The following is a 20,485-nucleotide window of genomic DNA, read 5'->3' as shown; positions in this document are numbered from 1 at the left end:
AAAAAAAAAAAAAAAAAGACCAGACTAGCCAACACGGTGAAACATCTCTACTAAAAATACAAAAATTAGACGTGCTGGTGGGTGCATGTAATCCCAGCTACTTGGGAGGCTGAGGCAGGAGAACCGCTTGAACCCGGGAGGCCAGGATTGCAGTGAGCCAAGATCACTCTGCACTCCAGCCTGGGCAACAAAGCAAGACACCATTTCAAAAAAAAAGATACAGGCCAGGCACAGTGGTTCATACCTGTAATCCCAGCACTTTGGGAGGCCGAGGCAGGTGGATCATTTGAGGTCAGGAGTTTGAGACCAACCTGACCAACATGGTGAAACCCCATCTCTACTAAAAATACAAAAAAAACAAAAACAAAAAAAAGCCGGGCATGGTGGCAGGCACTACTCAGGAGGTGGAGACAAGGGAATCTCTCGAACCCGGGAGGCGGAGGTTGTAGCGAGCCGAGATCGCGCCACTGTACTCCAGCCTGGGCAAGAGTGAGACCGTGTCTCAAAAAAAAAAAACAAAAAAAGATACCAAGAGGCAAAGTTACCAGCCTTGGCCTCTGGCAGGTTAGCAACAAAGCTAAGACAGAACTCACATCACTAGTCTCCACCTTTTGCTACTTCCAACTGTAGAAAAATTAAGCAGAAGAAAATCAGCACGCTTGAACCCGGGAGGCAAAGGTTGCAGTGGGCCGAGATTGCTCCACTGCACTCCAGCCAGGGTGACAGAGTTAGACTCCGTCTCAAAAATAAAATAAAATTAAATTAAATTTAAAAAAAGAAGAAGAAGAAGAAGAAGAAGAAGAAGAAGAAGAAGAAGAAGAAGAAGAAGAAGATGATGCTGGGCACAGTGGCTCACCCCTGTAATCCCAGTACTTTGGGGAGCGGAAACGGGCGGATCATAAGGTCAGGAGTTCAAGACCAGCCTGGCCAATATGATTAAACCCCTCTCTACTAAAAATACAAAAATTAGCCAGGCGCGGTGGCTCATGCCGGTAATCTCAGCACTTTGGGAGGCCAAGGCAGGCAGATCATGAGGTCAGGAGATCGAGACCATCCTGGCCAACATGGTGAAACCCTGTCTCTACTAAAAATACAAACATTAGCAGGGCGTGGTGGCGGGTGCCTGTAGTCCCAGCTCCGCAGGAGGCTGAGGCAGAAGAATGGCATGAACCCGGGAGGTGGAGCTTGCAGTGAACTGAGATCACACCACTGCACTCCAGCCCGAGCAACAGAGCAAGACTCTGTCTCAAAAAAAAAAAAAAATTAGCCCGGCGCGGTGGCACACACCTGTAGTCCTAGCTACTCAGGAGGCTGAGACAGGAGAATCGCTTGAACCCAGAAGGCGGAGGTTGCAGTGAGCCAAGATCACGCCATTGCACTCCAGCCGGGGTGACAGAGCAAGAATCTATCTCAAAAAAAAAAAAAAGAAGAAAATCAGCGGTCCTCTCCACATCACCCTAAACTATGAAATCTGAGCACCAGCAGTCAGTATATGGCGGGTATCTAGACAAACCTTGCCGGAGAATGCAGAAGTGGGTGAGGATTTGCCAGGAGCCCACAAGAGTGCTTGGTAGGGCCCACTGCCCTCCCAACCTCTTCCCCCATGTATGACAACAGTGTCCCCGACAACAAGCCTTAAAAGGTACATAGTACCTATGACTCTCTCACTCTTTGTGGGATGTCTTAATGTCCACATGGCAATGGTTCCATCCCTCATGTCTAAATGGAAAATTCTTACATTTTCTCAACAATATTTACTTACTGTTTTCTTTGGCCAGATGAAGTACTGTGTATTTTTAAACTTTCCAGGAAGACAGTTTATTAAGATAATACAGTGTAGGATAATCAAACTGTTTATTTTTGACTTTTGATTTAATCTTCCTTTCTGTAATCTACTAAAGAAAACACTAGAATCATGCATTTGCCTTTCTTGGCTTGCAAGAATCAGTTAAATTAGCAGCAGTGGGTTTTTTTCCTGTTTACTTCTACTACAAATGTAACCCCTCTTGGTTCTCATTCTTTCCTTGGGGTAATTTTTATTTTAATGTGTAATGCCTGCCCTTCAAATTAACATCAAATTCTATTCTAAAGTACCCCCACAGTTGAATTATCAGTGGAAAACGCACCCGCAAATTCTCAGGATTTGAAGGGTAAGAAGAGCCCCCAGGATCACCTGGCCAAGCTGCACATTTATGCAGCTGAGGAAGGTTTCCCTTGGTGAGGAGCCACAGAGCACGTGAGTGGCACATTCTCCGACCGAGCTTCCAGTGGAATGGAGACATCTTGCCTCAATGCACAGCAGGAGAAGATACCATGTTACCTCGAAAATTAAAAAGTGGGTGACTAGGCCGGCTGGGGTGGCTCACACCTGTAGTCCCAGCACTTTGTAAGACCGAGGCAGTTGGATCATCTGAGGTCAGGAGTTCAAGACCAGCCTGACCAACATAGTGAAATCCCGTCTCTACTAAAAAAAAATGCAAAAGTTAGCCGGGCATGGTGGCGGGCACCTGTAATCCCAGCTACTCAGGGGGCTGAGGCAAGAGAATCACTTGAACCCAGGAGGCAGAGGTTGCAGTGAGCTGAGATTGCGCCACTGCACTCCAGCCCGGGCGACAGAGCAAGACTCCGTCTCAAAAAGTAAATTAAATAAAACAAAAAATAAATAAATAAATAAATAAAAAGTAGGTGACTGGATCCCACTTCTGGCAAGTTATTAAGCCTTGAGCTTTGCCAGATGTTAACAACAACACATTCCCTCCTGCTAACAAATTCTATCCTAAGGTTGGTATATGCCTGTTACTTGGCTGCAATGCACAATGAGAGCACAGTCTGGGAATCCGGAGGGCCGGGTTCTGGCTTTGTTTGTTTGTTTGTTTGTTTGTTTGTTTTTTTTTTTTTGAGACGGAGTCTTGCTCTGTCGCCCAGGCTGGAGTGCAGTGGCCGGATCTCAGCTCACTGCAAGCTCCGCCTCCCGGGTTCACGCCATTCTCCTGCCTCAGCCTCCGGAGTAGCTCGGACTACAGGCGCCCGCCACCTCGCCCGGCTAGTTTTTTGTATTTTTAGTAGAGACGGGGTTTCACTGTGTTAGCCAGGATGGTCTCGATCTCCTGACCTCGTGATCCGCCCATCTCGGCCTCCCAAAGTGCTGGGATTACAGGCTTGAGCCACCGCGCCCGGCCTTGTTTGTTTGTTTTTTAAGAGACAGGGTCTCACTCTGTTGCCCAGACTGGAGTGCAGTGGCTATTCACAGGCACAATCATGGCACATTGCAGCCCAGAACTCCTGACTCAAGTGATCTTCCTGGCTTGGAAGTAGCTGGGACTACAGTTGTGTACCACCGTGCCTGACTCGGGGTTCTGGTTTTAGTTCTACAGTGGGTATCATAGTTGTCTTCTAATATTAGAAGGGTCCCCTCAGGCAAAGAGTGGTGCATTTATCCTGGATACCTCCAAAGAGTAGAACCAGAACCTAATGGGTTAACATGGCGCCAGGTATAGCAAGTCTTGATAGGCAGACTTGGGTTTACCTTTAGCATCTGGTTAGTTCCAGTAAGATACAAAGAAAAAGCCCTAGTGCCAGCCCTCAGGAAGTCTACAATTTAGTGGGTGAGGCAAGAAGCCTATCATTCATATATATATATGTATATATGTATATATGCACATATGTGTATATGTATATATGTATATATGCACATATGTGTGTATATGTATATATGCACATGTGTGTATATGTATATATGTATATATGCATATATGTGTGTATATGCATATATATAATATATAATATTATAGATATTTTTAATCCAGTGGTTCAGAATGAGATAGGCTGCTTAGAAGAAGGTATGAGTTCCCCATCTCTAGAAAGATTTGAGCAGAAGACAGAAGTCAACCACCAGGGAACCTGCAGACTCCTATTTGGGGACCCGGTCAAAGTACTCTCGATCTCCAAGATAATCTCGGAAGGCACTCAGAAAACCCACCAGCTCCAGGGTTCTACAGAGCAGCAGTTCCCATGCCTGGTTCATCCTCAGAACCTCCTGTTTTAAAAATACAGGCTCTTCCCCAAGAGCTGCTGCTTCGGTACAGGCAGGGCCTGTGTTCCAGGGTTCACTGTGTCCTCCAAAGAAGATTATATTGAAGTCCTAACCCCCAGTACCTCAGAATGTGACTTTATTTGGAAATAGGATCTTTACGAAGGTAATCAAGTTAAAATGAGGTCATTCAAGAGGGCCGTGATCCAATAGCACTGGTGTCCTCATACAAAGGATAACTCTGGACACAGGGACAGACACACAAGAGGAAGAGGCACAGGGAGAAGACAGCCACCAACAAGCCAAGGAGAGAGGCCTGGAACAGGTCTTCCCCGGGTCCCTTCAGAGGGAGCATGGCCCTGTGCACACCTTGATTTCAAACGTCTGGCCTCCAAAACTGTGCGACAATAGATGTCTGTTGTTTTAAGCCACCCAGTTTGCGGCACTTTATTAGGTATCCCTAGGAAACACACAGCCTGGGGATGGGTGTTAGAGTTGCAGAGCTGCCCTGGAGGAAAATCCAGGCCAGGGGACCCATCCTTGCTTTGGAGGCTCTTTCTGCTCCTGCATGGCCACCCATGTGGGCCCCTTTTGGCCCCCAGATCCCTTCTCTGGGGAAGGAAGAAGCTGGCTTCAGTGTGAGGAGCTCCCTCCCACACTCTGACAGGACACGGAGCCTGCAGCCTCAGCACCCGGTGAAGGGGCAGCCCTTCTCCATGTAGAGCGAGCTCACACATCTACAAACGTTTCCAGGAAGAAAATGCCACTCTCCTCCAATTGTTACAAAATTATTGAAGGCCATGGGGCTCTGGACTATGCCCTCATGCCAAGCTTATCTCAGAGGGAGGCAGAGCAGGAGGAGGGGCCACTGATTTGTTTTGTGTCATGCTGTTTTTATGGGCGTTTTCTATTCTCAGGTGGGAACCACAGAGCCCTAGTCTAGGTAAATTCCATGCAAACCTTTAGTCAAAGCAGTTACCAGAGGAGGAGCTACAGAATTCCACAGAGGAGGACACTGCGCCAGATCAAAGACCCAGCAAATGACCTCAGGAGAACTGACACCAGCACAGGCAGCACTTGGAGGGGATTAGGAAGGGGCGTCCCTTCCTCAAGACACTTTCTGCCCCCCGACCTGATACATTTACGAATCTACCAGCTTTAGGATGGGAACAATGCCTCCCTAGAATTGTACAATGTACAACGAAACGCAAAAGCCCTCAAACATGAAAAATGAAGCAACGGGTTAGCACCACAGGAATAAGGGGAAGTGGCTCCTTGGTACGTGATCTCAGAAAACCACTTCACCTCTCTGAGCTTGATTTCCTTCTTTCTCAAATTAGAATAATAACAGCAACAGCAAAAACAATTCCCAGACCTACCCCACAGGGTTGTGCTGATGATCCACAGCGAGAGATCCGGGACACCTTTTCAAGGCTGTGGGCTTGTTTTCTGAGTGTACTCCCCGCCTGATTTACACATGCAAAACCCAAGGGCAACTGAAAAGTCATTCGCAACTAAAGTATTTGACTAAACTCAACCTCAATTTCCCTAATTCAAACTTGGAATACCATAGAAAAGATAACTGATTACTCAGAGGTGAGGGATGTTAAGTCCCAAAGGTCTCAGAAATGTCATGTCACATGTATCACGCTCCTTTCTCACAAGAAAATCTTCATTGTACATCCCTAGGGTCACTGAAGCCTGTTTCACAAATTATTATGATTCTTCCCAAAGAGGAAAGGGGATGTTATTAGGCAGATACTCCCACAGGAAAAAAACAGAAGTCTTTAAAATTAGTGCATAAAGATGAATATATCCTGAGTAGGATATTCCTTTATACTATTACTTTAAAATTAGATAATTTAAATGGCTCACTCTAGGGGCTTGGTTAAATATACTATCAAACTAGTCAAAGACAATGAAAAACACAGACCCCTTTAGAACTGGATAACCCCTAAGAGTCTGCTAGAACATACCCAGCATTCCATTGAAACAGCATTCAGCTTCCAAAGTCTTTCACAATTTTTCCTGACACCCATCCATTTCATGGGAAACTATAAACACAGATATGGAAAGGCTCTGCAGCACATTGTGGACTGAAAACAGCTGCGGAACAGTGTGCACACTGGGACCCATTTGGTGTAAAGTTCTATTTAGATGTTCGTATGCACATATACAGAGATTTGGGAAAACGGTCACCTACATGCTGATGCTAATTATTTCTGAGGGTGGGATTGGTAGCAGGGGCGCATGGGAAGAGAGAGAGACATTTTACACGGTCCTTTGGACTTTTTTTTTTTTTTTTCCGCAATAGAGTTTTACTTTGTCCCCCAGGCTGGAGTGCAGTGGCGCGATCTCAGCTCACTACAACCTCTGCCTCCTGGGTTCAAGCCATTCTCTCCCTTCAGCCTCCCAAGTAGCTAATTTTTTTTGTATTTTTAGTAGAGATGGGGTTTCACTATGTTGGCCAGGCTCTTCTTGAACCCCTGACCTCAGGTGATCTGCCAGCCTCAGCCTCCCAAAGTGCTGGGATTACAGGCATGAGCCACCACGTCTGGCCTGGACTTTCTTTAGTGAGTATTACCTTTGCAAATTTTTTTTTTTTTTTTTTTTTTTTTGAGCCCTAGTCTCACTCTGTTACCCAGGCTGGAGTGCAGTGGCGCGATCTCAGCTCACCACAACCTCCGCCACCCAGGTTCAAGCAATTCTCCTCTCTCAGCCTCCCGAGTAGCTGAGATTACAGGCGTGTGCCACCACATCCGGCTAATTTTTGTATTTTTAGTAAAGACAGGGTTTCACCATGTTGGCCACGCTGGTCTCAAACTCCTGACCTCAGGTGATCCACCCACCTTGGTATCCCAAAGTGCACAGTGCTGGGATTATAGACGTGAACCACCATGCCTAGCCTCTGAAATATTTTTAAGCTACCAAAACACAGCAAAAATACCAAGGACCATGATATAGAACAGTCACCACTAGCTGCTGAAGCATAAATTAAGAGGTGCACCTGAAGACTAGGTGCACCTCACCTCCATAACCCATGGAACCAACCAAGGAAATCGGGTTTCTCCTTCCTTAATTTATATTTTGCTATATATTATGGAGAATTAAGCTTTAATTTGTAAAAATCCCTCTAATTGGATACTGCTGAAGGGAACACATCTGGGGCAAATATCTAGGCCTGGTGCATTCCATCCCAAGCAATGGTTAGTGGTTTGGAGAATGAGTGTGCGGCAAAATAACCAGTGGTTACTAATTATTATATATCACAGGGCTTGGCACCATCCATAAAGCCTCATCATGTTGGCCGCTTCCTCTTCAGAGAGGATTACAGCATTGACTGTTTAGAAATTTTTCCTCCAAGTTAACATACGTTTTCCTTGTCTTAATTGGATCCAGCCTCCCTGCCCATGAGCAGAAAGGCAATTTTTCTTTAACGATTACATCCTTCAAATGCCAGGTCATCAGCCATCCCCAGGTCTGGAAGGATCAAGCTGCTTGGCTTCCTCTTTTCTTTCCATTTCCTCAGTCTCATTCTAGCAGTGCTGTGAAAAGCATGTGAAGCTCACATCCAAAGTTACCTTCGATTTGGCCAAAAAAGGAATGAGTGTTATCGGCATGAAACATCTCCTCCTACTCACACAGAGCCTCAGAATTGGGGAGAACTGTTTGCCCCAAATGTTTGGTGTAATGCAAATATTTATTTCTTCCAGTACGACTAAAACAAACCACTTCCAAATTAGGGGGGAGGGGGAGTTTTCCAAACATTTTTCACAGTTAAGACAAACATTTGGAAAACATTTTCCGATTTGCCCTATAACCTTAGTTAACCTTTCTTAACCGTGTTGAATCATTTCCTAATGTACCATTTATTGTGACCCCAAGGCCATTTCTTGAGGATATCACTTTCTCGGCTCTCTTCTTCACCATCACATAACATAAACACAGGTTGAGTATCCCTTATCTAAAATGCTTGTGACCAGAAGTGCTTTGGATTTCTGATGTTTTGGGATTTTGAAATAGTTGCATTATACTGGTTGAGCATCCCAAATCTGAAAATCTAAAATCCAAAATGTTCCAATGAGTCAAGTGTGGTGGTGTGCACCTGTAGTCCCAGCTACTCAGGAGGCTGAGGCAGGAGGATCACTTGAGCCCAGGAGGCCAAGGCTGCAGTGAGCTAAGCTATGATGGTGCCACTGCACTCCAGCCAAGGCAAGAGAGTGAGACCCTGTCTCAAAAAACAAAGGAAGGAAGGAAGGAAGGAAGGAAGGAAAGAAGGAAGGAAGGAAGGAAGGAAGGAAGGAAGGAAGGAAGGAAGGAAGGAAGGAAGGAAGGAAGGAAGGAAAGAAGGAAGGAAGGAAGGAAAGCAGGCAGGCAGGCAGGCAGGCTCCAATGATCATTTTGTATGCATCATGTTGGCTTTCAAAAAGTTTCAGATATTGGGCCGGGCGCGGTGGCTCACGCCTGTAATTCCAGCACTTTGAGAGACCGAGACGGGTGGATCACGAGGTCAGGAGATCGAGACCATTCCGGCTAACACAGTGAAACCCCCTCTCTACTAAAAATACAAAAAACGCCCGGCACATTCCTATAGTCCCAGCTACTTGGGAGGCTGAGGCAGGGGAATCACTTGAACCTGGGAGGCGGAGGTTGCAGTAAACTGAGATCACACCATTGCACTCTGGCCTGGTGACAGAGCAAGACTCTGTTTCAGAAAAAAGTTTCAGATTTTGGATTTCAGATTCTTGGATTAGGGATACTCAAGCTGTGTAGCATCAGTCATTCATTCTGGAAATATTTTTGAACACCTACTATGTTCCAGGAACATATTTATTGGACACACACCCTCCCTAATCTGTGACAGCAGACTTAGTGGCATCAATCCACGACAGCATTTGGCTTGAGAAAAGTTGGATGCTCAGATATCCTTTGCTATTCAAGTCGATGGCCCAATCCTTTGTCCTCACTCCACCTCTATTCTTCCTAGAGCTAGGAGTTCCTTCTCCTGGGATGTTATCTACATATCCCAACAAGCTCCTCCTGAGAGCATTAACAGAAAACATTAAGACCAAGCAGGACCCATTTCTGCATCAGCCACTTAAAGCTGTTTTTCCTGGGCCATTTGTTGACCTTCTCCAGCTTGTTTCCATTTCAGCAGCAGTGCTAAGACCCACGCCAGGATGGAATTCCATTTTCAAATGAGGTTTCACAAGACTTTTTATCAGACATGCAGAGCAATTACACTGGCTGGGTTCTCTCCATCCAGCAGTTGGGTAATTCTATCTCCTACCCCCACCCCTTCCCTTCCCAGAGTGGGTAAGTTCAGAGCTACACCTTCTCTGCAGGAGCAGATCAAAGGCATGGCTTCCTGTTTCCTCATCATCAGGGACTGACACCAGGCTGTCTTCCCACCAGGATCTCAAGTCTGACCGTGGACCCCCAAGGAATTTTACATGGCTCTTGCACACTCCCTTTCCTCACAAAGCCCCCTGAAAAGCAGAGTTGAAACATTAACGCAAGACACACACACAAAGGAGCTGACGTGGTTCCTAAATGCAAACACTCAAGGTTACCACTGAAAAATGGTAAGGGGTTCATCCAGAGACAGCTTTTCTGGGGGAAAAGGCCACTCCATACCCTCTCTTTGAGGAGGAGATGGGGATGCCCTGCAACCTGCAAGAAAAACCCTCCCCCTCTCTAACCCCCTACTTGGGTAGTAAGTAAAGAGGGCTGCAGAGACCTGAGCCCACACATAAGGTGCCACTGTCACGCAGAGGCAACTGAGGGCAAGAACCTCCTGACGGGCAGTAAGCGGCCAGGGAAGCAGGGTGCAGGGCAGATGGGAGCTGTGCGTGGCGAGCCAGCAGGAACTAACGTGCCCACTGCCCACCTCTTGCCTCTGCCAAGGAAAGGAGGTGGTGCTGCTGCCAATGATGTGGCCCACACCTAAACTCCCACGACTGTCCCCACCACCACCACCCATGGGGCTTCACATCCTGTCCCTTGGGGGCAATTCGTTGGCCACTAGCCCTGCTGAGGGGAAAAAGAACGCAAGAGGCTGGCCTTGCTTGTCCCATGTGTTGGTAGGAGGGCCCCAGGCGGCGAGCGAGTACAGGTAATGGGCCTCCAGAGGCGATCATACCACATAGGTACATATGTATGTACAGGCACTTATATATGGCATGTATGCATCCTGACCTGTCCTCAAACACAGATTCAGTTGTATTGATACACAGTTCGACTTTCAAAATGGAAACATCTACTTTGAGGATTCACCCATCAGTCATTTACAACCTAGTAGGAATTACTTTATCCAGTTGCTCTCAAACTGGCTGTAGCTGAAATCACGGTCTGAGAGGGAAATTATATTCCCAATTTGCCCCTTTTCCCAGGGAATCTGACAAAGACACTCTTTCTCCTCCACAATTACAACCTCATGGGTATTTACACTTAAAAACCCTACCACCTTGAGAAGAGTTTGTTGTTTGGGCATATATTACGAAAGGAAGGAAGAGAGATTTATTTTGGAACATAAAAGCACTTTGGAGGGTAGGGGAGATCCACTTGCAATTGCTCCCCAAAAGTCCACAGTTCAAGTGACCTTGAACAGGTGATTCCCTTTCTTTATTTTTATGTGTTTTTAAAAATTATTATTTTATCTTTTAGACGGAGTTTCACTGTTACCCAGGCTGGAGTGCAGTGGCACGATCTCGGCTCACTGCAACCTCAGCCTCCCAGGTTCAAGTGATTCTCCTGCCTCAGCCTCCCAAGTAGCTGGGATTATAGGTGCCCAACACCACCCAGGTAATTTTGTATTTTTAGTAGAGATAGAGTTTCACCATGTTGGTCAGGCTGATCTTGAACTCCTGACCGCAAGTGATCCACGCCCCCCCCCCCTTGGCCTCCCAATGTGCTGGGATTACAGGCATGAGCCACCATGCCTGGCCATTTTTATTTTTTTATTTTTTGTAGCGATAGGGGTCTTGCTATGTTGCCCACACTGGTCTTGAACTCCTGGCCTCAAGCAATCCTCCTGCCTCAGCCTCCCAAAGTGCTGGGATTACAGGCGTGAGCCGCCACGCCTGGCCATTTTTATTTTTTTAATTTTTGTAGAGATAGGGGTCTTGCTATGTTCCCCACGCTGGTCTTGAACTCCTGGCCTCAAGCAATCCTCCTGCCTCAGCCTCTCAAAGTGCTGGGATTACAGGCATGAGCCACGGCGCCCGGCCCTGACTTCCTTTCTTTCATCTCAGCTTCCCCATCTGTTAAACCAAGGGTAACCTCTATGCAGGAAACAGAGGACAGGGCAGTAGATCAGCTGAGAAGGCTCAGGGAAGTCGAGGCACCAGCAGTTCTGTAGCCTCTGCCACTTCAGGACAGAGGAATGTTCTTATCTGTTTTTCTCAGCTTATCTGTTTATCCTTGCTTTCTGCACAGGCCCCAGAAGTTGTCCTTGGGGTTCATTTCATCATTACCTTTTTAAAAAAATTCTTGATATTCCACAGATTACAAGTTCTTAGAAACACCGTAGGCCCTATCAAAATTGGCCTAGTTTAGGAGGATGTCACCAGTTGACTCAGATGGACTCCCTTATTTCGGACAGCAGGGAACAAGCAACGAACTGCTTTATTGTTTCAAATACTTACCTTCTTTCTAAGTGTGCTCTGAGTTATTGTTAAAATGTTTCAAATCTCACAAGAAACAGTTTTTAAGGAGAAACTATTTTCAAGTGGATACAAGAACAATGAGTTTCTTTGGCATCTCTAAATATACCTTCCTCCTGATATCTCCCCAGTTCAGAAAAAATGAAAACCCTTAAAATGGTTTTGCCTGTCTTCACCCCCATTTTAGATCACCTGCCTGTGGAGGTGCTTTGTAGTCTTGCTGTAGATCTGCCGCACTTACGCAACTTAATTGTTTTGTTTTTTTAAATAAAATGACTGCTTTAAAATATCCCCACATTAGGAATTTCAAGAAGGAACATGGGGCTCTGTATGTGTCTGTATCATGCGCTTAATTTGAATCAGGAAAGTCAGTTGTTCAATTTAGGCAAATTTCCCAACAAGATATGAAAAAGGGGGTGGGGGAGGATATGGTAGCTTAACCCCCCCCCCCCCCGCCACCATCCATGATTGTCCCTGACCTGAATTTCCTCTTAGGTTAGTCAGTCCCCACTTCCAACCCCTGCCTTCACCCCTCCTCCATGGTGCAGCCCCCTCCCCTTCCTCAGTCTCTTCCTCACTCTCCGCAACCCCTCCTCTATTTTCTCCTTCTCCTACCCATTTCCCCCTCTCATCTCTCTTTTTCCCTCTCCTCAACACTGCCTCTCTCCCCAACTCCCTGCCTCCCTCTGCTTCTTTTAATTTTCCCTAATTTTTCATGTCAGAAGTCATGGGGCTATCATACTCACTAAATGCACAGAACCCTCTAGAGAAGCTCTGTCCCAATGAGCTTTCTGCAATGATGGGAATGTTCTACATGCATGGTCCAATACAGTGACCACTAGCCACACGTGGCTACTGAGCATGAGAAATGTGGTTTGCATGCTCCAGGAACATAATTCCTAACTTTAATTAATTTAAGTATAAATAACAACATACAGCTAGTGGCTGCCACGTTGAACAGAGCTCCTGAAGAGGAACAAGTGCTTTTCATCTTTTCGGTCATTCCCTGTGACAGGCTTATGTCAAAGGACACACCCAGGCCAATGCCAACAGAAAGCCAGACAGGAATGCAGCCTCCACCATCTTCACTCCAGAACTGCAGCCCCTCCACTGCCCAGGCCTCTGCCCTGAACAACTGCTCTGCCTGGAAAGTGCCACGGCACACCAGTTTTCCTCTTGGATCTTGTCATTCCTCAACCAAAGGGTCTTTTTCCATTGTTTTTAATGTTTCCATTTCTAGGAACAGACCTTCATAAAAACACAGTGTTGGCCAGGGGTGGTGGCTCACACCTGTAGTCCCAATATTCTGGGAGGCCAAGGTGGATGGACTGCTTGAGCCCAGGCGTTAGAGACCAGCCTGGACAACGTGGCAAAACCCCATCACTACAAAAAATGCAAAAATTGGCCAGGGATAGTGGCACCAGCCTGTAGTCCCAGCTACTCAGGAGGCTGAGGTGGGAGGATCACTTGAGCCCAGGAGGTCAAGGCTGCAGTGAGCTGAGATCGCACCACTGCACTCCAGCCTGGGTGACAGCAAGACCCTGTCTCAAAGAACAAAACAAAACAAAAAACCCCACAGTGCCCCAAAAAAATTAGCAGTTGTCTTCCAGATTCAGGTCTATTCTTCAAGTATAACCTTTAAATTATGCTTAAATCACATACTGGTCCCTCAGGCCATTGTCCAAATTCTAGGCACAGCAGAGTCAACACAGTCTACACAGGTGAGTAGGTCACACCCCAGTAAGCCTCAGCAATTCGGGGGGGAAAAAATCCAGTTCTGTTCACACCCAGTTGACCAGTTAAAAAATGTCAAAAGAGACCGAGTGCAGTGGCTCACACCTGTAATCCCAGCACTTTGGGAGGCCAAGGCCGGCAGATCACCTGAGGCCAGGAGTTTGAGACCAGCCTGGCCAACATGGTGAAACCCCACCTCTACTAAAAATACAAAAATTAGCCAGGCTTGATGGCAGGTACCTGTAATCCCAGCTACTCAGGAGGCTGAGGCAGGAGAATGCACGGGATGCAGAGGGTGCAGTGAGCCCAGACTGAGCCACTGCACTCCAGCCTGGGCGACAGAGCAGACTCTGTCTCAAAACAAAACAAAAAACAAACAAAAACACATGTAAAAAGAGAATGGCAGTGCCCAATTGCATCTTTTCACTCATTTCACGCTGTATTTATCTAAGGCTGACACCCAAATGTCACCTCTGCACTCGGTCCTTCAACAACCAAATGCTGAATAAATAAATTTTATCCTCATAAGACTTTCAGAAGTCTATTCAAGAATGGTTTCCTCAAAATGAGAAATGGGGTAGGAGAAGGGTCCAGTCAGGAAGCAAGGACTTTCTCTTTTAAAAGTAGCACGGTTTACACAAAATGAAATGCTTCCTCCAGTTTTTGGATGGTAATAAAAGGAATGGCATTATCTCTGCCCCCAAAAAATACATCTTTTCAATATTTTGAATATTTTTAAATAAAAATTCCCACTGAAATATAACAGGATATGTTTTAAAGTAGAAATCAACCCTATTATTTAAGGCCACCATACATTCTAATTTTTTATTTTTATTTTTTGAGAGAGTCTTACTCTGTCACCTAGTCTGGAGTACAGTGGTGCAATCTTGGCTCACTGCAATCTCTGCCTCCTGGGTTCAAGTGATTCTCCTGCCTCAGCTTTCCAAGTAGCTGGGATTACATGCGGGCACCACCACACCCAGCTAATTTTTGTATTTTTAGTAGAGTCGGGATTTCACCATGTTGGCCAGGCTGACCTCAAACTCCTGACCTCAGGTGATCCGCCTGCCTCGGCCTTCCAAAGTGCTGGGATTACAGGCATGAGCCACCATGCCCGGCCCATTTTAATCATTTAAAATCAAGCCTTCATCCCTTTGTCTTCAATATTCTCTTCTATCCCATTTGTTTGTTTATTTATTTTTGGAGACAGGGTCTTGTCTCTTGTTGCCCAAGCTGGAGGGCAGTGGCTATGCACAGATGCAATCCTACAGCTGATCAGCACGGGAGTTTTTACCTGTTCTGTCTCCTACCAAGCCAGTTCACCCCTCCTTAGGCAACCTGGTGGTCCCCACTCCCGAAAGGTCACCATATTGATGCCGAGCTGACTGCAGATACCCAACAGGCATAAGGCCACTCCAGACCAGTATTCCTGGGCTCAAATGATCTTCCTCAGCCTCCAGAGTAGCTGGGACCACAGGCTGTGCCACCACACTCAGCTCCACTATTCTATTTCCATGTGAGAAATGGGTGCTGAGAAATTGTATGATCGAGGAAATTCCTAATTATCTTCTCAATGTGTCACCTGTTGGTAGTCACTTTCTGTTTTCTCAAGTTTCACCTCTGAGTTGCATAACCTATGGCAATAATGCCTTTTGGTAACCAGAAGACTTTTTTATTTCAAAAATGTCTAGACATTATAATGCTTTATTTTGCACTCCAAACATACTGGCAACAAATATTAACTTTAAGTATTGCCCACAGTCCTGGATAGTTTTATTTAAAGCATCCCAGATATGGATTGAATAGCCCTTGGTAAAGGTGAATTTGGTTAAACATTGAGCCTGCTCCTGAAATTCACTTGGGCATTCTGGAAGTCTTCAACCCAGATCCAAAGGCTATCATTTAGCAAGCCACTACAAGAGTTATAGCTTCTGAAGACATAATTTAAACAAGGATTAGTTTGGGCACTGGAAGAGTCAAGCGCTTTGGAGTTTCGAATCTGACAAGCAGCAGCTAAGCTACTGAAAGATGAGAGCCTTGTAGGCATTTATCTGATGGTTTTTAAAACAGGCAGCCAGATTAACTACCATCATCATTTGAAATCTTTAAGAAAGCAAGGCCTTCTGAAAACATTGCTTTTGGTTTCTCTACCTCCAAGTTGTCAGTACTGAAAAGGAAACTTCAAAAAAAAATGAAAGGCAGTTTCATTTAACAGCATTGTGTTTAACAGGCCAGGCTGCTTTTACACACAGCGAGCTGCCTTCACCAGGATGAAAGCTGTCTCTTGGTAAGATTAACATTAAAACTGAAGGAGAAGCTTCAGGGTGGAGTACGTATGCCTCCACGTATGCCTTCACATAGCAATCTAAATAAGACGGCTTTGGGCTTCAGAGACGTTCCAATGTTCTAATAACCTAATTCACCGTGTTTCGGTTTTATCACCATGAATTAAGGGTGCAAAGGAAAGAGGTCCAGGGCTTTCAGCCGTACTGTGGAATGCTAAGTCTGTCCACGGCTAGCTTGCCCCACCAGGGCTGGATGCTGGCTCACTCCTTCCTCCTGCCCTCCCTAACCTCTCCCAGGCCCCTGGGGTGCTAATCTTGATCATCAGGAAGATCCAGCCAAGTCACAGAGTTACCTGAGAAAACGGTTCCTGTGTATTCTAATTTTTGGCAATTGTGACAAATGGCAAAGTTGTTACAGTCCTAACTTCTCAATTCCTGTGCTTGCTAGTGCCTCAGGCAAATGTGATCAATATGCATTCAGATACTTTTATTGATCAGATATGGCTACTGCTGGCCTGTGAAGAAAGGAAAAGCAGGGCCTTGCAAAATTTTTCTCACCACTGTTCACTCAGAAGAAAGGCAACAGATCTAGAAGATGAGAAAAACACAAAAACCTTTACTGCAACAATAAAACCAAAAAGAAACACACAAAAGGCACTCAGCAAACTCTCCTTCTCACTGTTATTTCAACATTAGCTGCCTGCCAATTTCCTGAGATTCTGAAATGTAAATAAATAGATAGATAGAGTTAGTCTGGGCCTCTTTTTCATGAAATGCTTAATCACTTAGCTCATTTCCATAAATTGCCATGAATTCAGTCTCAACTTCTTTCTTTTTTTCCTTAACCACTTTTTAGGAGAGCAATCTAAAGTTCCTAAAAGTGATCGACTTGATGTTTTCTCATGAGACCCAGGACAAATAAACAGGCCCCAAAATACATTTCCGTGGTTTAAAATCTGGAACCCATACCTCTACCTTTTCTTATTTTAAAATAATTGTCACAAGGGTAGAGCTTGCTTGCTATATTTTCTAATTACTAACAATCCATCATTTTACTCTAATCCACTTACAGGCTTTCTATTTTATTGCTACATTAATGCTTTCCACTTTATATTATGTCTTATTATGGTAAGACTTTGAAGATACAGTGAATTTAGGAGCCATCTGTCTTTAAGAATGCACCATAATAAGAAAAGATAGGCCCCAGTGTTGCCCACCACCATGGACAACTACAAATAATTTTACAGCATTTGCAAAGTGTGCCTGTCTTTCTTCAAGGTCTGTTTCTCCATTGTTTGGGACAAATGTGACTTCTACTTGAAAGTCAAATTTTAAATTGTTTATGGTGTATTTTGTTAAGTGAACTAAATTAAATTTCACATTTGTCAATTATATTTCTCCTCTGTAACCACTGACAAGAAACTTTAAGAAGTGTTTTTAAACCTTTTAAACAACTCAGATTTTTTTAATGTACTGTTTTATATTAGATATTTCACTAAACTGACTGAAACTGTCATTCCCGAATATTTAGATAATATGGTTATTTGGAGAATTACTAAGTTTAGTAAAATAAATTCAAATATATGAGAACTGAGAAGAGAAAAATAAACTGCTTTAATTTCTAAAAGTGTCCATACTAATTAGGATATATGGGCTCAAGTCTCTAATAAAGGCCCAGCCAAAAGAAACTGGAAGCACTTAAAATCATGGCTTTCCTCTAGGCATAAGAGAGAAAGAGGGAAAGAGATGCACATTTTAAACGAGGTTTCCATTAAATGATTAATTTTTCTTGTTCACGTGTCTGTCTCTCCCAGCTTCCGCAGGCCCTCTCCATTTCCAAGGCATCATCAAGAGCTATTTTCTCACCATGAGATGACGACCAAACTCTCACAGCAAAATTGAAAAAGCCTTTAAAAGGAAAAAAAAAAGTGAAAGGCACATTCTTGAGCACTTTCAATCACTGTAATTCTGCCCCAATGGGAGCCGGTCACTCCACACAAGCTTCCAGCCTGCAGCTCTCTTCCCCAGGGCTCTGGGGAAAAAAAAAAAACCAATTTGTTGGCCTAACGAACAATATCAGACAGTAAATTCACGTTGGTGAAAAAATACTGGGGAGAACAATTTGGAGGGGGAGGGTGGAATTGATATCACTTTGCCCACTCTAAGCAAAGCATTATAAAACAAGCAACCAAATGTTCAGGGAAGAAAAAAAGTATTTCTCAGGCAAACAAATACCTACAGCAGCAAATGTAGGGGGCAGATTCCCTGGGCAACAGGAACCAGCAAAACTTGCAAGGCTCCAGTACCATCAGACCCAGGGATTTCCCAAGAAATAATTTCAGAATGGAGGGAGAGTGAAAACTTTCCCAGCCCCCGAATCCTGAGATATACAACCGTGTCCCACCACTAGGTGGCCAGCTGCAAAGGCTGCAAGAGGGGCGGGGGAGGTGGAGGGTTGTTTTCTCTGCTTCCTCCCTTTCAGGACCATTCCCCAACCCAGGGAAGAGCCTACCAGCACCCACCTTGATCGTGTCCACTAAAAATGTCAGGTTAGGAAAAAAGAAAAAAAAAACAAAAAACCACACACACACACGCACAGAGCTCAGGCCTTAGACCTGAAGTCACCAAGTAACAAGCCTCTGCTAAAAATTTATTCCCACCAAAGCTAAGCAATGGGAGAGAGATTAACCTGTATATTTTAAACTCTGCTGGGGTTTTCAAAGCACTGCCTCCCTTCCGGGCTTCTGAAATAAACCTTCTTGCCCACTGGCTGCTTTTGAGTGACAAGTGACGACGAAAGTAAGACACAAGACACGAATGCTGGGCTGAGTTGCTGAAACGCTGCCCACGGAAGGCTATGCATCACCTACCCCCACAGTGTGTAGGGAGCCACAAGGTGATGGAACCGGCTGAATAAACACGAATCGTTTTATTGCTGGCCAGAAAGTCTTCCCTTCATTCATCAAAGCGGCTGAATGAAAATATTAAGTAGGTAAAACATTTTCATGGACTGCTCACCAAGTATCCTTCTAAAGTCAAGCCCTTCCTCAGTCTGCCTCCTACCTTTAGTATCAAATAAAGCCTTCTCCCGTGAAAGTCAAAAACCTCTTCCCCTTTTATGAAAAAGGTCGCACACTAGAGCTCCAATCTTGACCAGAAAAAAGAAAAAGATGTTACATAAATTCCAGGTATTCCTAAATATATCTGTTTACATGTACACAACACAATCATTTTAGGAAGTATCTAAGTTTCGGCCTCCCCTCCACCCCCCGCCTTTTTTCTGTTTTTCATCTCAAGGCAGAGTCAAAATATGTGTTCTCAGGGTTTGACTCAGGATCTTACACACTCCATTTAGACAATATTTCCTGCCAGCTAAATGCAGGAAATCTAATGATTTGCATAGAAAACATATCTAAAGCACCAACACACTTACCTTTCTTTTCTTAACTGAGCCAAAATCTAACAATTTCAGTTATCACACTCCCAGAAAAGAGAAACCCGAAATACTGAATTATTTTCTAGGTGATCTGTATAGCCATCCTTTGATTATTCTATGAAAAGGCTAATTCCTCAACATCTGACTTTGCCTTTAAAAGGCTTCCTTCCACACGACGGGATTTCCCTAAGAAACATCCCAGCGGATGGTTTCCAGCAATAGTCTATATCAACTCAGCCTGCGCAGGCAAAGACTTGGCTTCTGCTCATTCCACCCCCGCCCCCCCGAACACACACACCAGTTCACACAGAACCATCCCGGGCCGACTTGAAACGCTATTTTATGTGCATGTTTGCTCGTCGCTCCCCGAATGAATGCTTTTCCAACTGACCTTTCAACAGCTGCCGAGATGGCACGCTCTGCAGGGCGAGCGCTGGAAACTAGGAGATATGTTAGCATCCAAATCCCTGCAACCTTCTCAGCCCAAGTCCAGATTCTCTGAGCCCCAAGGCAAGAACCCTGAAGGGTCTGCAGAGCCGCTCTCCGAAGTGTCCTGCTCGCGACCCACTCGCCGGCAGCGGGCATCCTGCACGGGCGCAGCCCCAGCCCGCACGCCGCCCGACACCCGCACCCCGGCCCGCGACGGACGCGCCGGGCACGTACCGGCCCTGCCTCTTACCTTCCCTGGCTTTCAGCAAGACCGTGTTGGCCACGATGTTTTCCAGCTCCATTGACAGTCGGCGGTCAGCAAGGGAGCCGGCCGGCGGGGCTGTCAGCGCCTGGGGTGCTGCCGCTGCTGCTGCCGCTGCTCGGGCTGCCGCCGCTGCTGCCGGAGCCGGGGGAGCCAGCAGCCCGCCTTGCCTACCGCATTATTCCTGCTCTCAGCTCAAGAGTTTCCCCCTCTGCAAAGAGGAGCAGCCGCCGCCGCCGCTTCTTCCTCCCTCTGTGTCCCCCCTCCCCCCCTCCCTCAACACGCTCCCCCCCACCCCCCACCCTCCGCGTGTCTCTGTCACTCCATTCTCCTCCCCTCCGGCTCCCTCGGATGCTTTAATGCCTCGGATGCTTCTGCCTCCCCTCCGTCCCTCCCGGGGGTGTGGTACTAGCAGGCTCGGGCGGCCGCACTGCGCAAGCGCCGGCCCAGGCGCGCCTCCTGCCTCGGCGCTCGCGGCGCAGGGCCTGCTGGGAGCTGGAGTCCTCCCGGCCGCGCGGCGCCGGGACTGAGCTGGGCTGGCGCGCGGCTGCCGGAGCGGGGACCCGCCCCGGGACGGCACCGAAAGCGAAGGCGGGCACCGCCCGGCCGACTGGCGACTCAAAGGCGGCCCAGCCGAGCCGAAGT

At 46.2% G+C, this 20,485-nt stretch overlaps 1 protein-coding gene across 1 annotated transcript in view; it reads right to left on the bottom strand.

Annotated features, from left to right (window-relative positions):
* Positions 1-20,266, bottom strand: part of GRK5 (G protein-coupled receptor kinase 5) — a 248,779-nt gene extending 228,513 nt beyond the window's left edge. Inside the window, exon 1 of the mRNA XM_025397143.1 lies at positions 19,829-20,266. Within this exon, the coding sequence (XP_025252928.1) occupies positions 19,829-19,880 (52 nt within the window). The 5' untranslated portion in view covers positions 19,881-20,266. The remainder of the gene's footprint in view (positions 1-19,828) is intronic.
* Between the last annotated feature and the right edge of the window lie 219 nt (positions 20,267-20,485).

This window comes from Theropithecus gelada, chromosome 9, assembly GCF_003255815.1.
Source record: "Theropithecus gelada isolate Dixy chromosome 9, Tgel_1.0, whole genome shotgun sequence".
Taxonomy (NCBI): Eukaryota; Metazoa; Chordata; class Mammalia; order Primates; family Cercopithecidae; genus Theropithecus; species Theropithecus gelada.
Note: the sequence above shows the minus strand (reverse complement) of the source record. Positions and strands in the feature narration are given on the sequence as shown.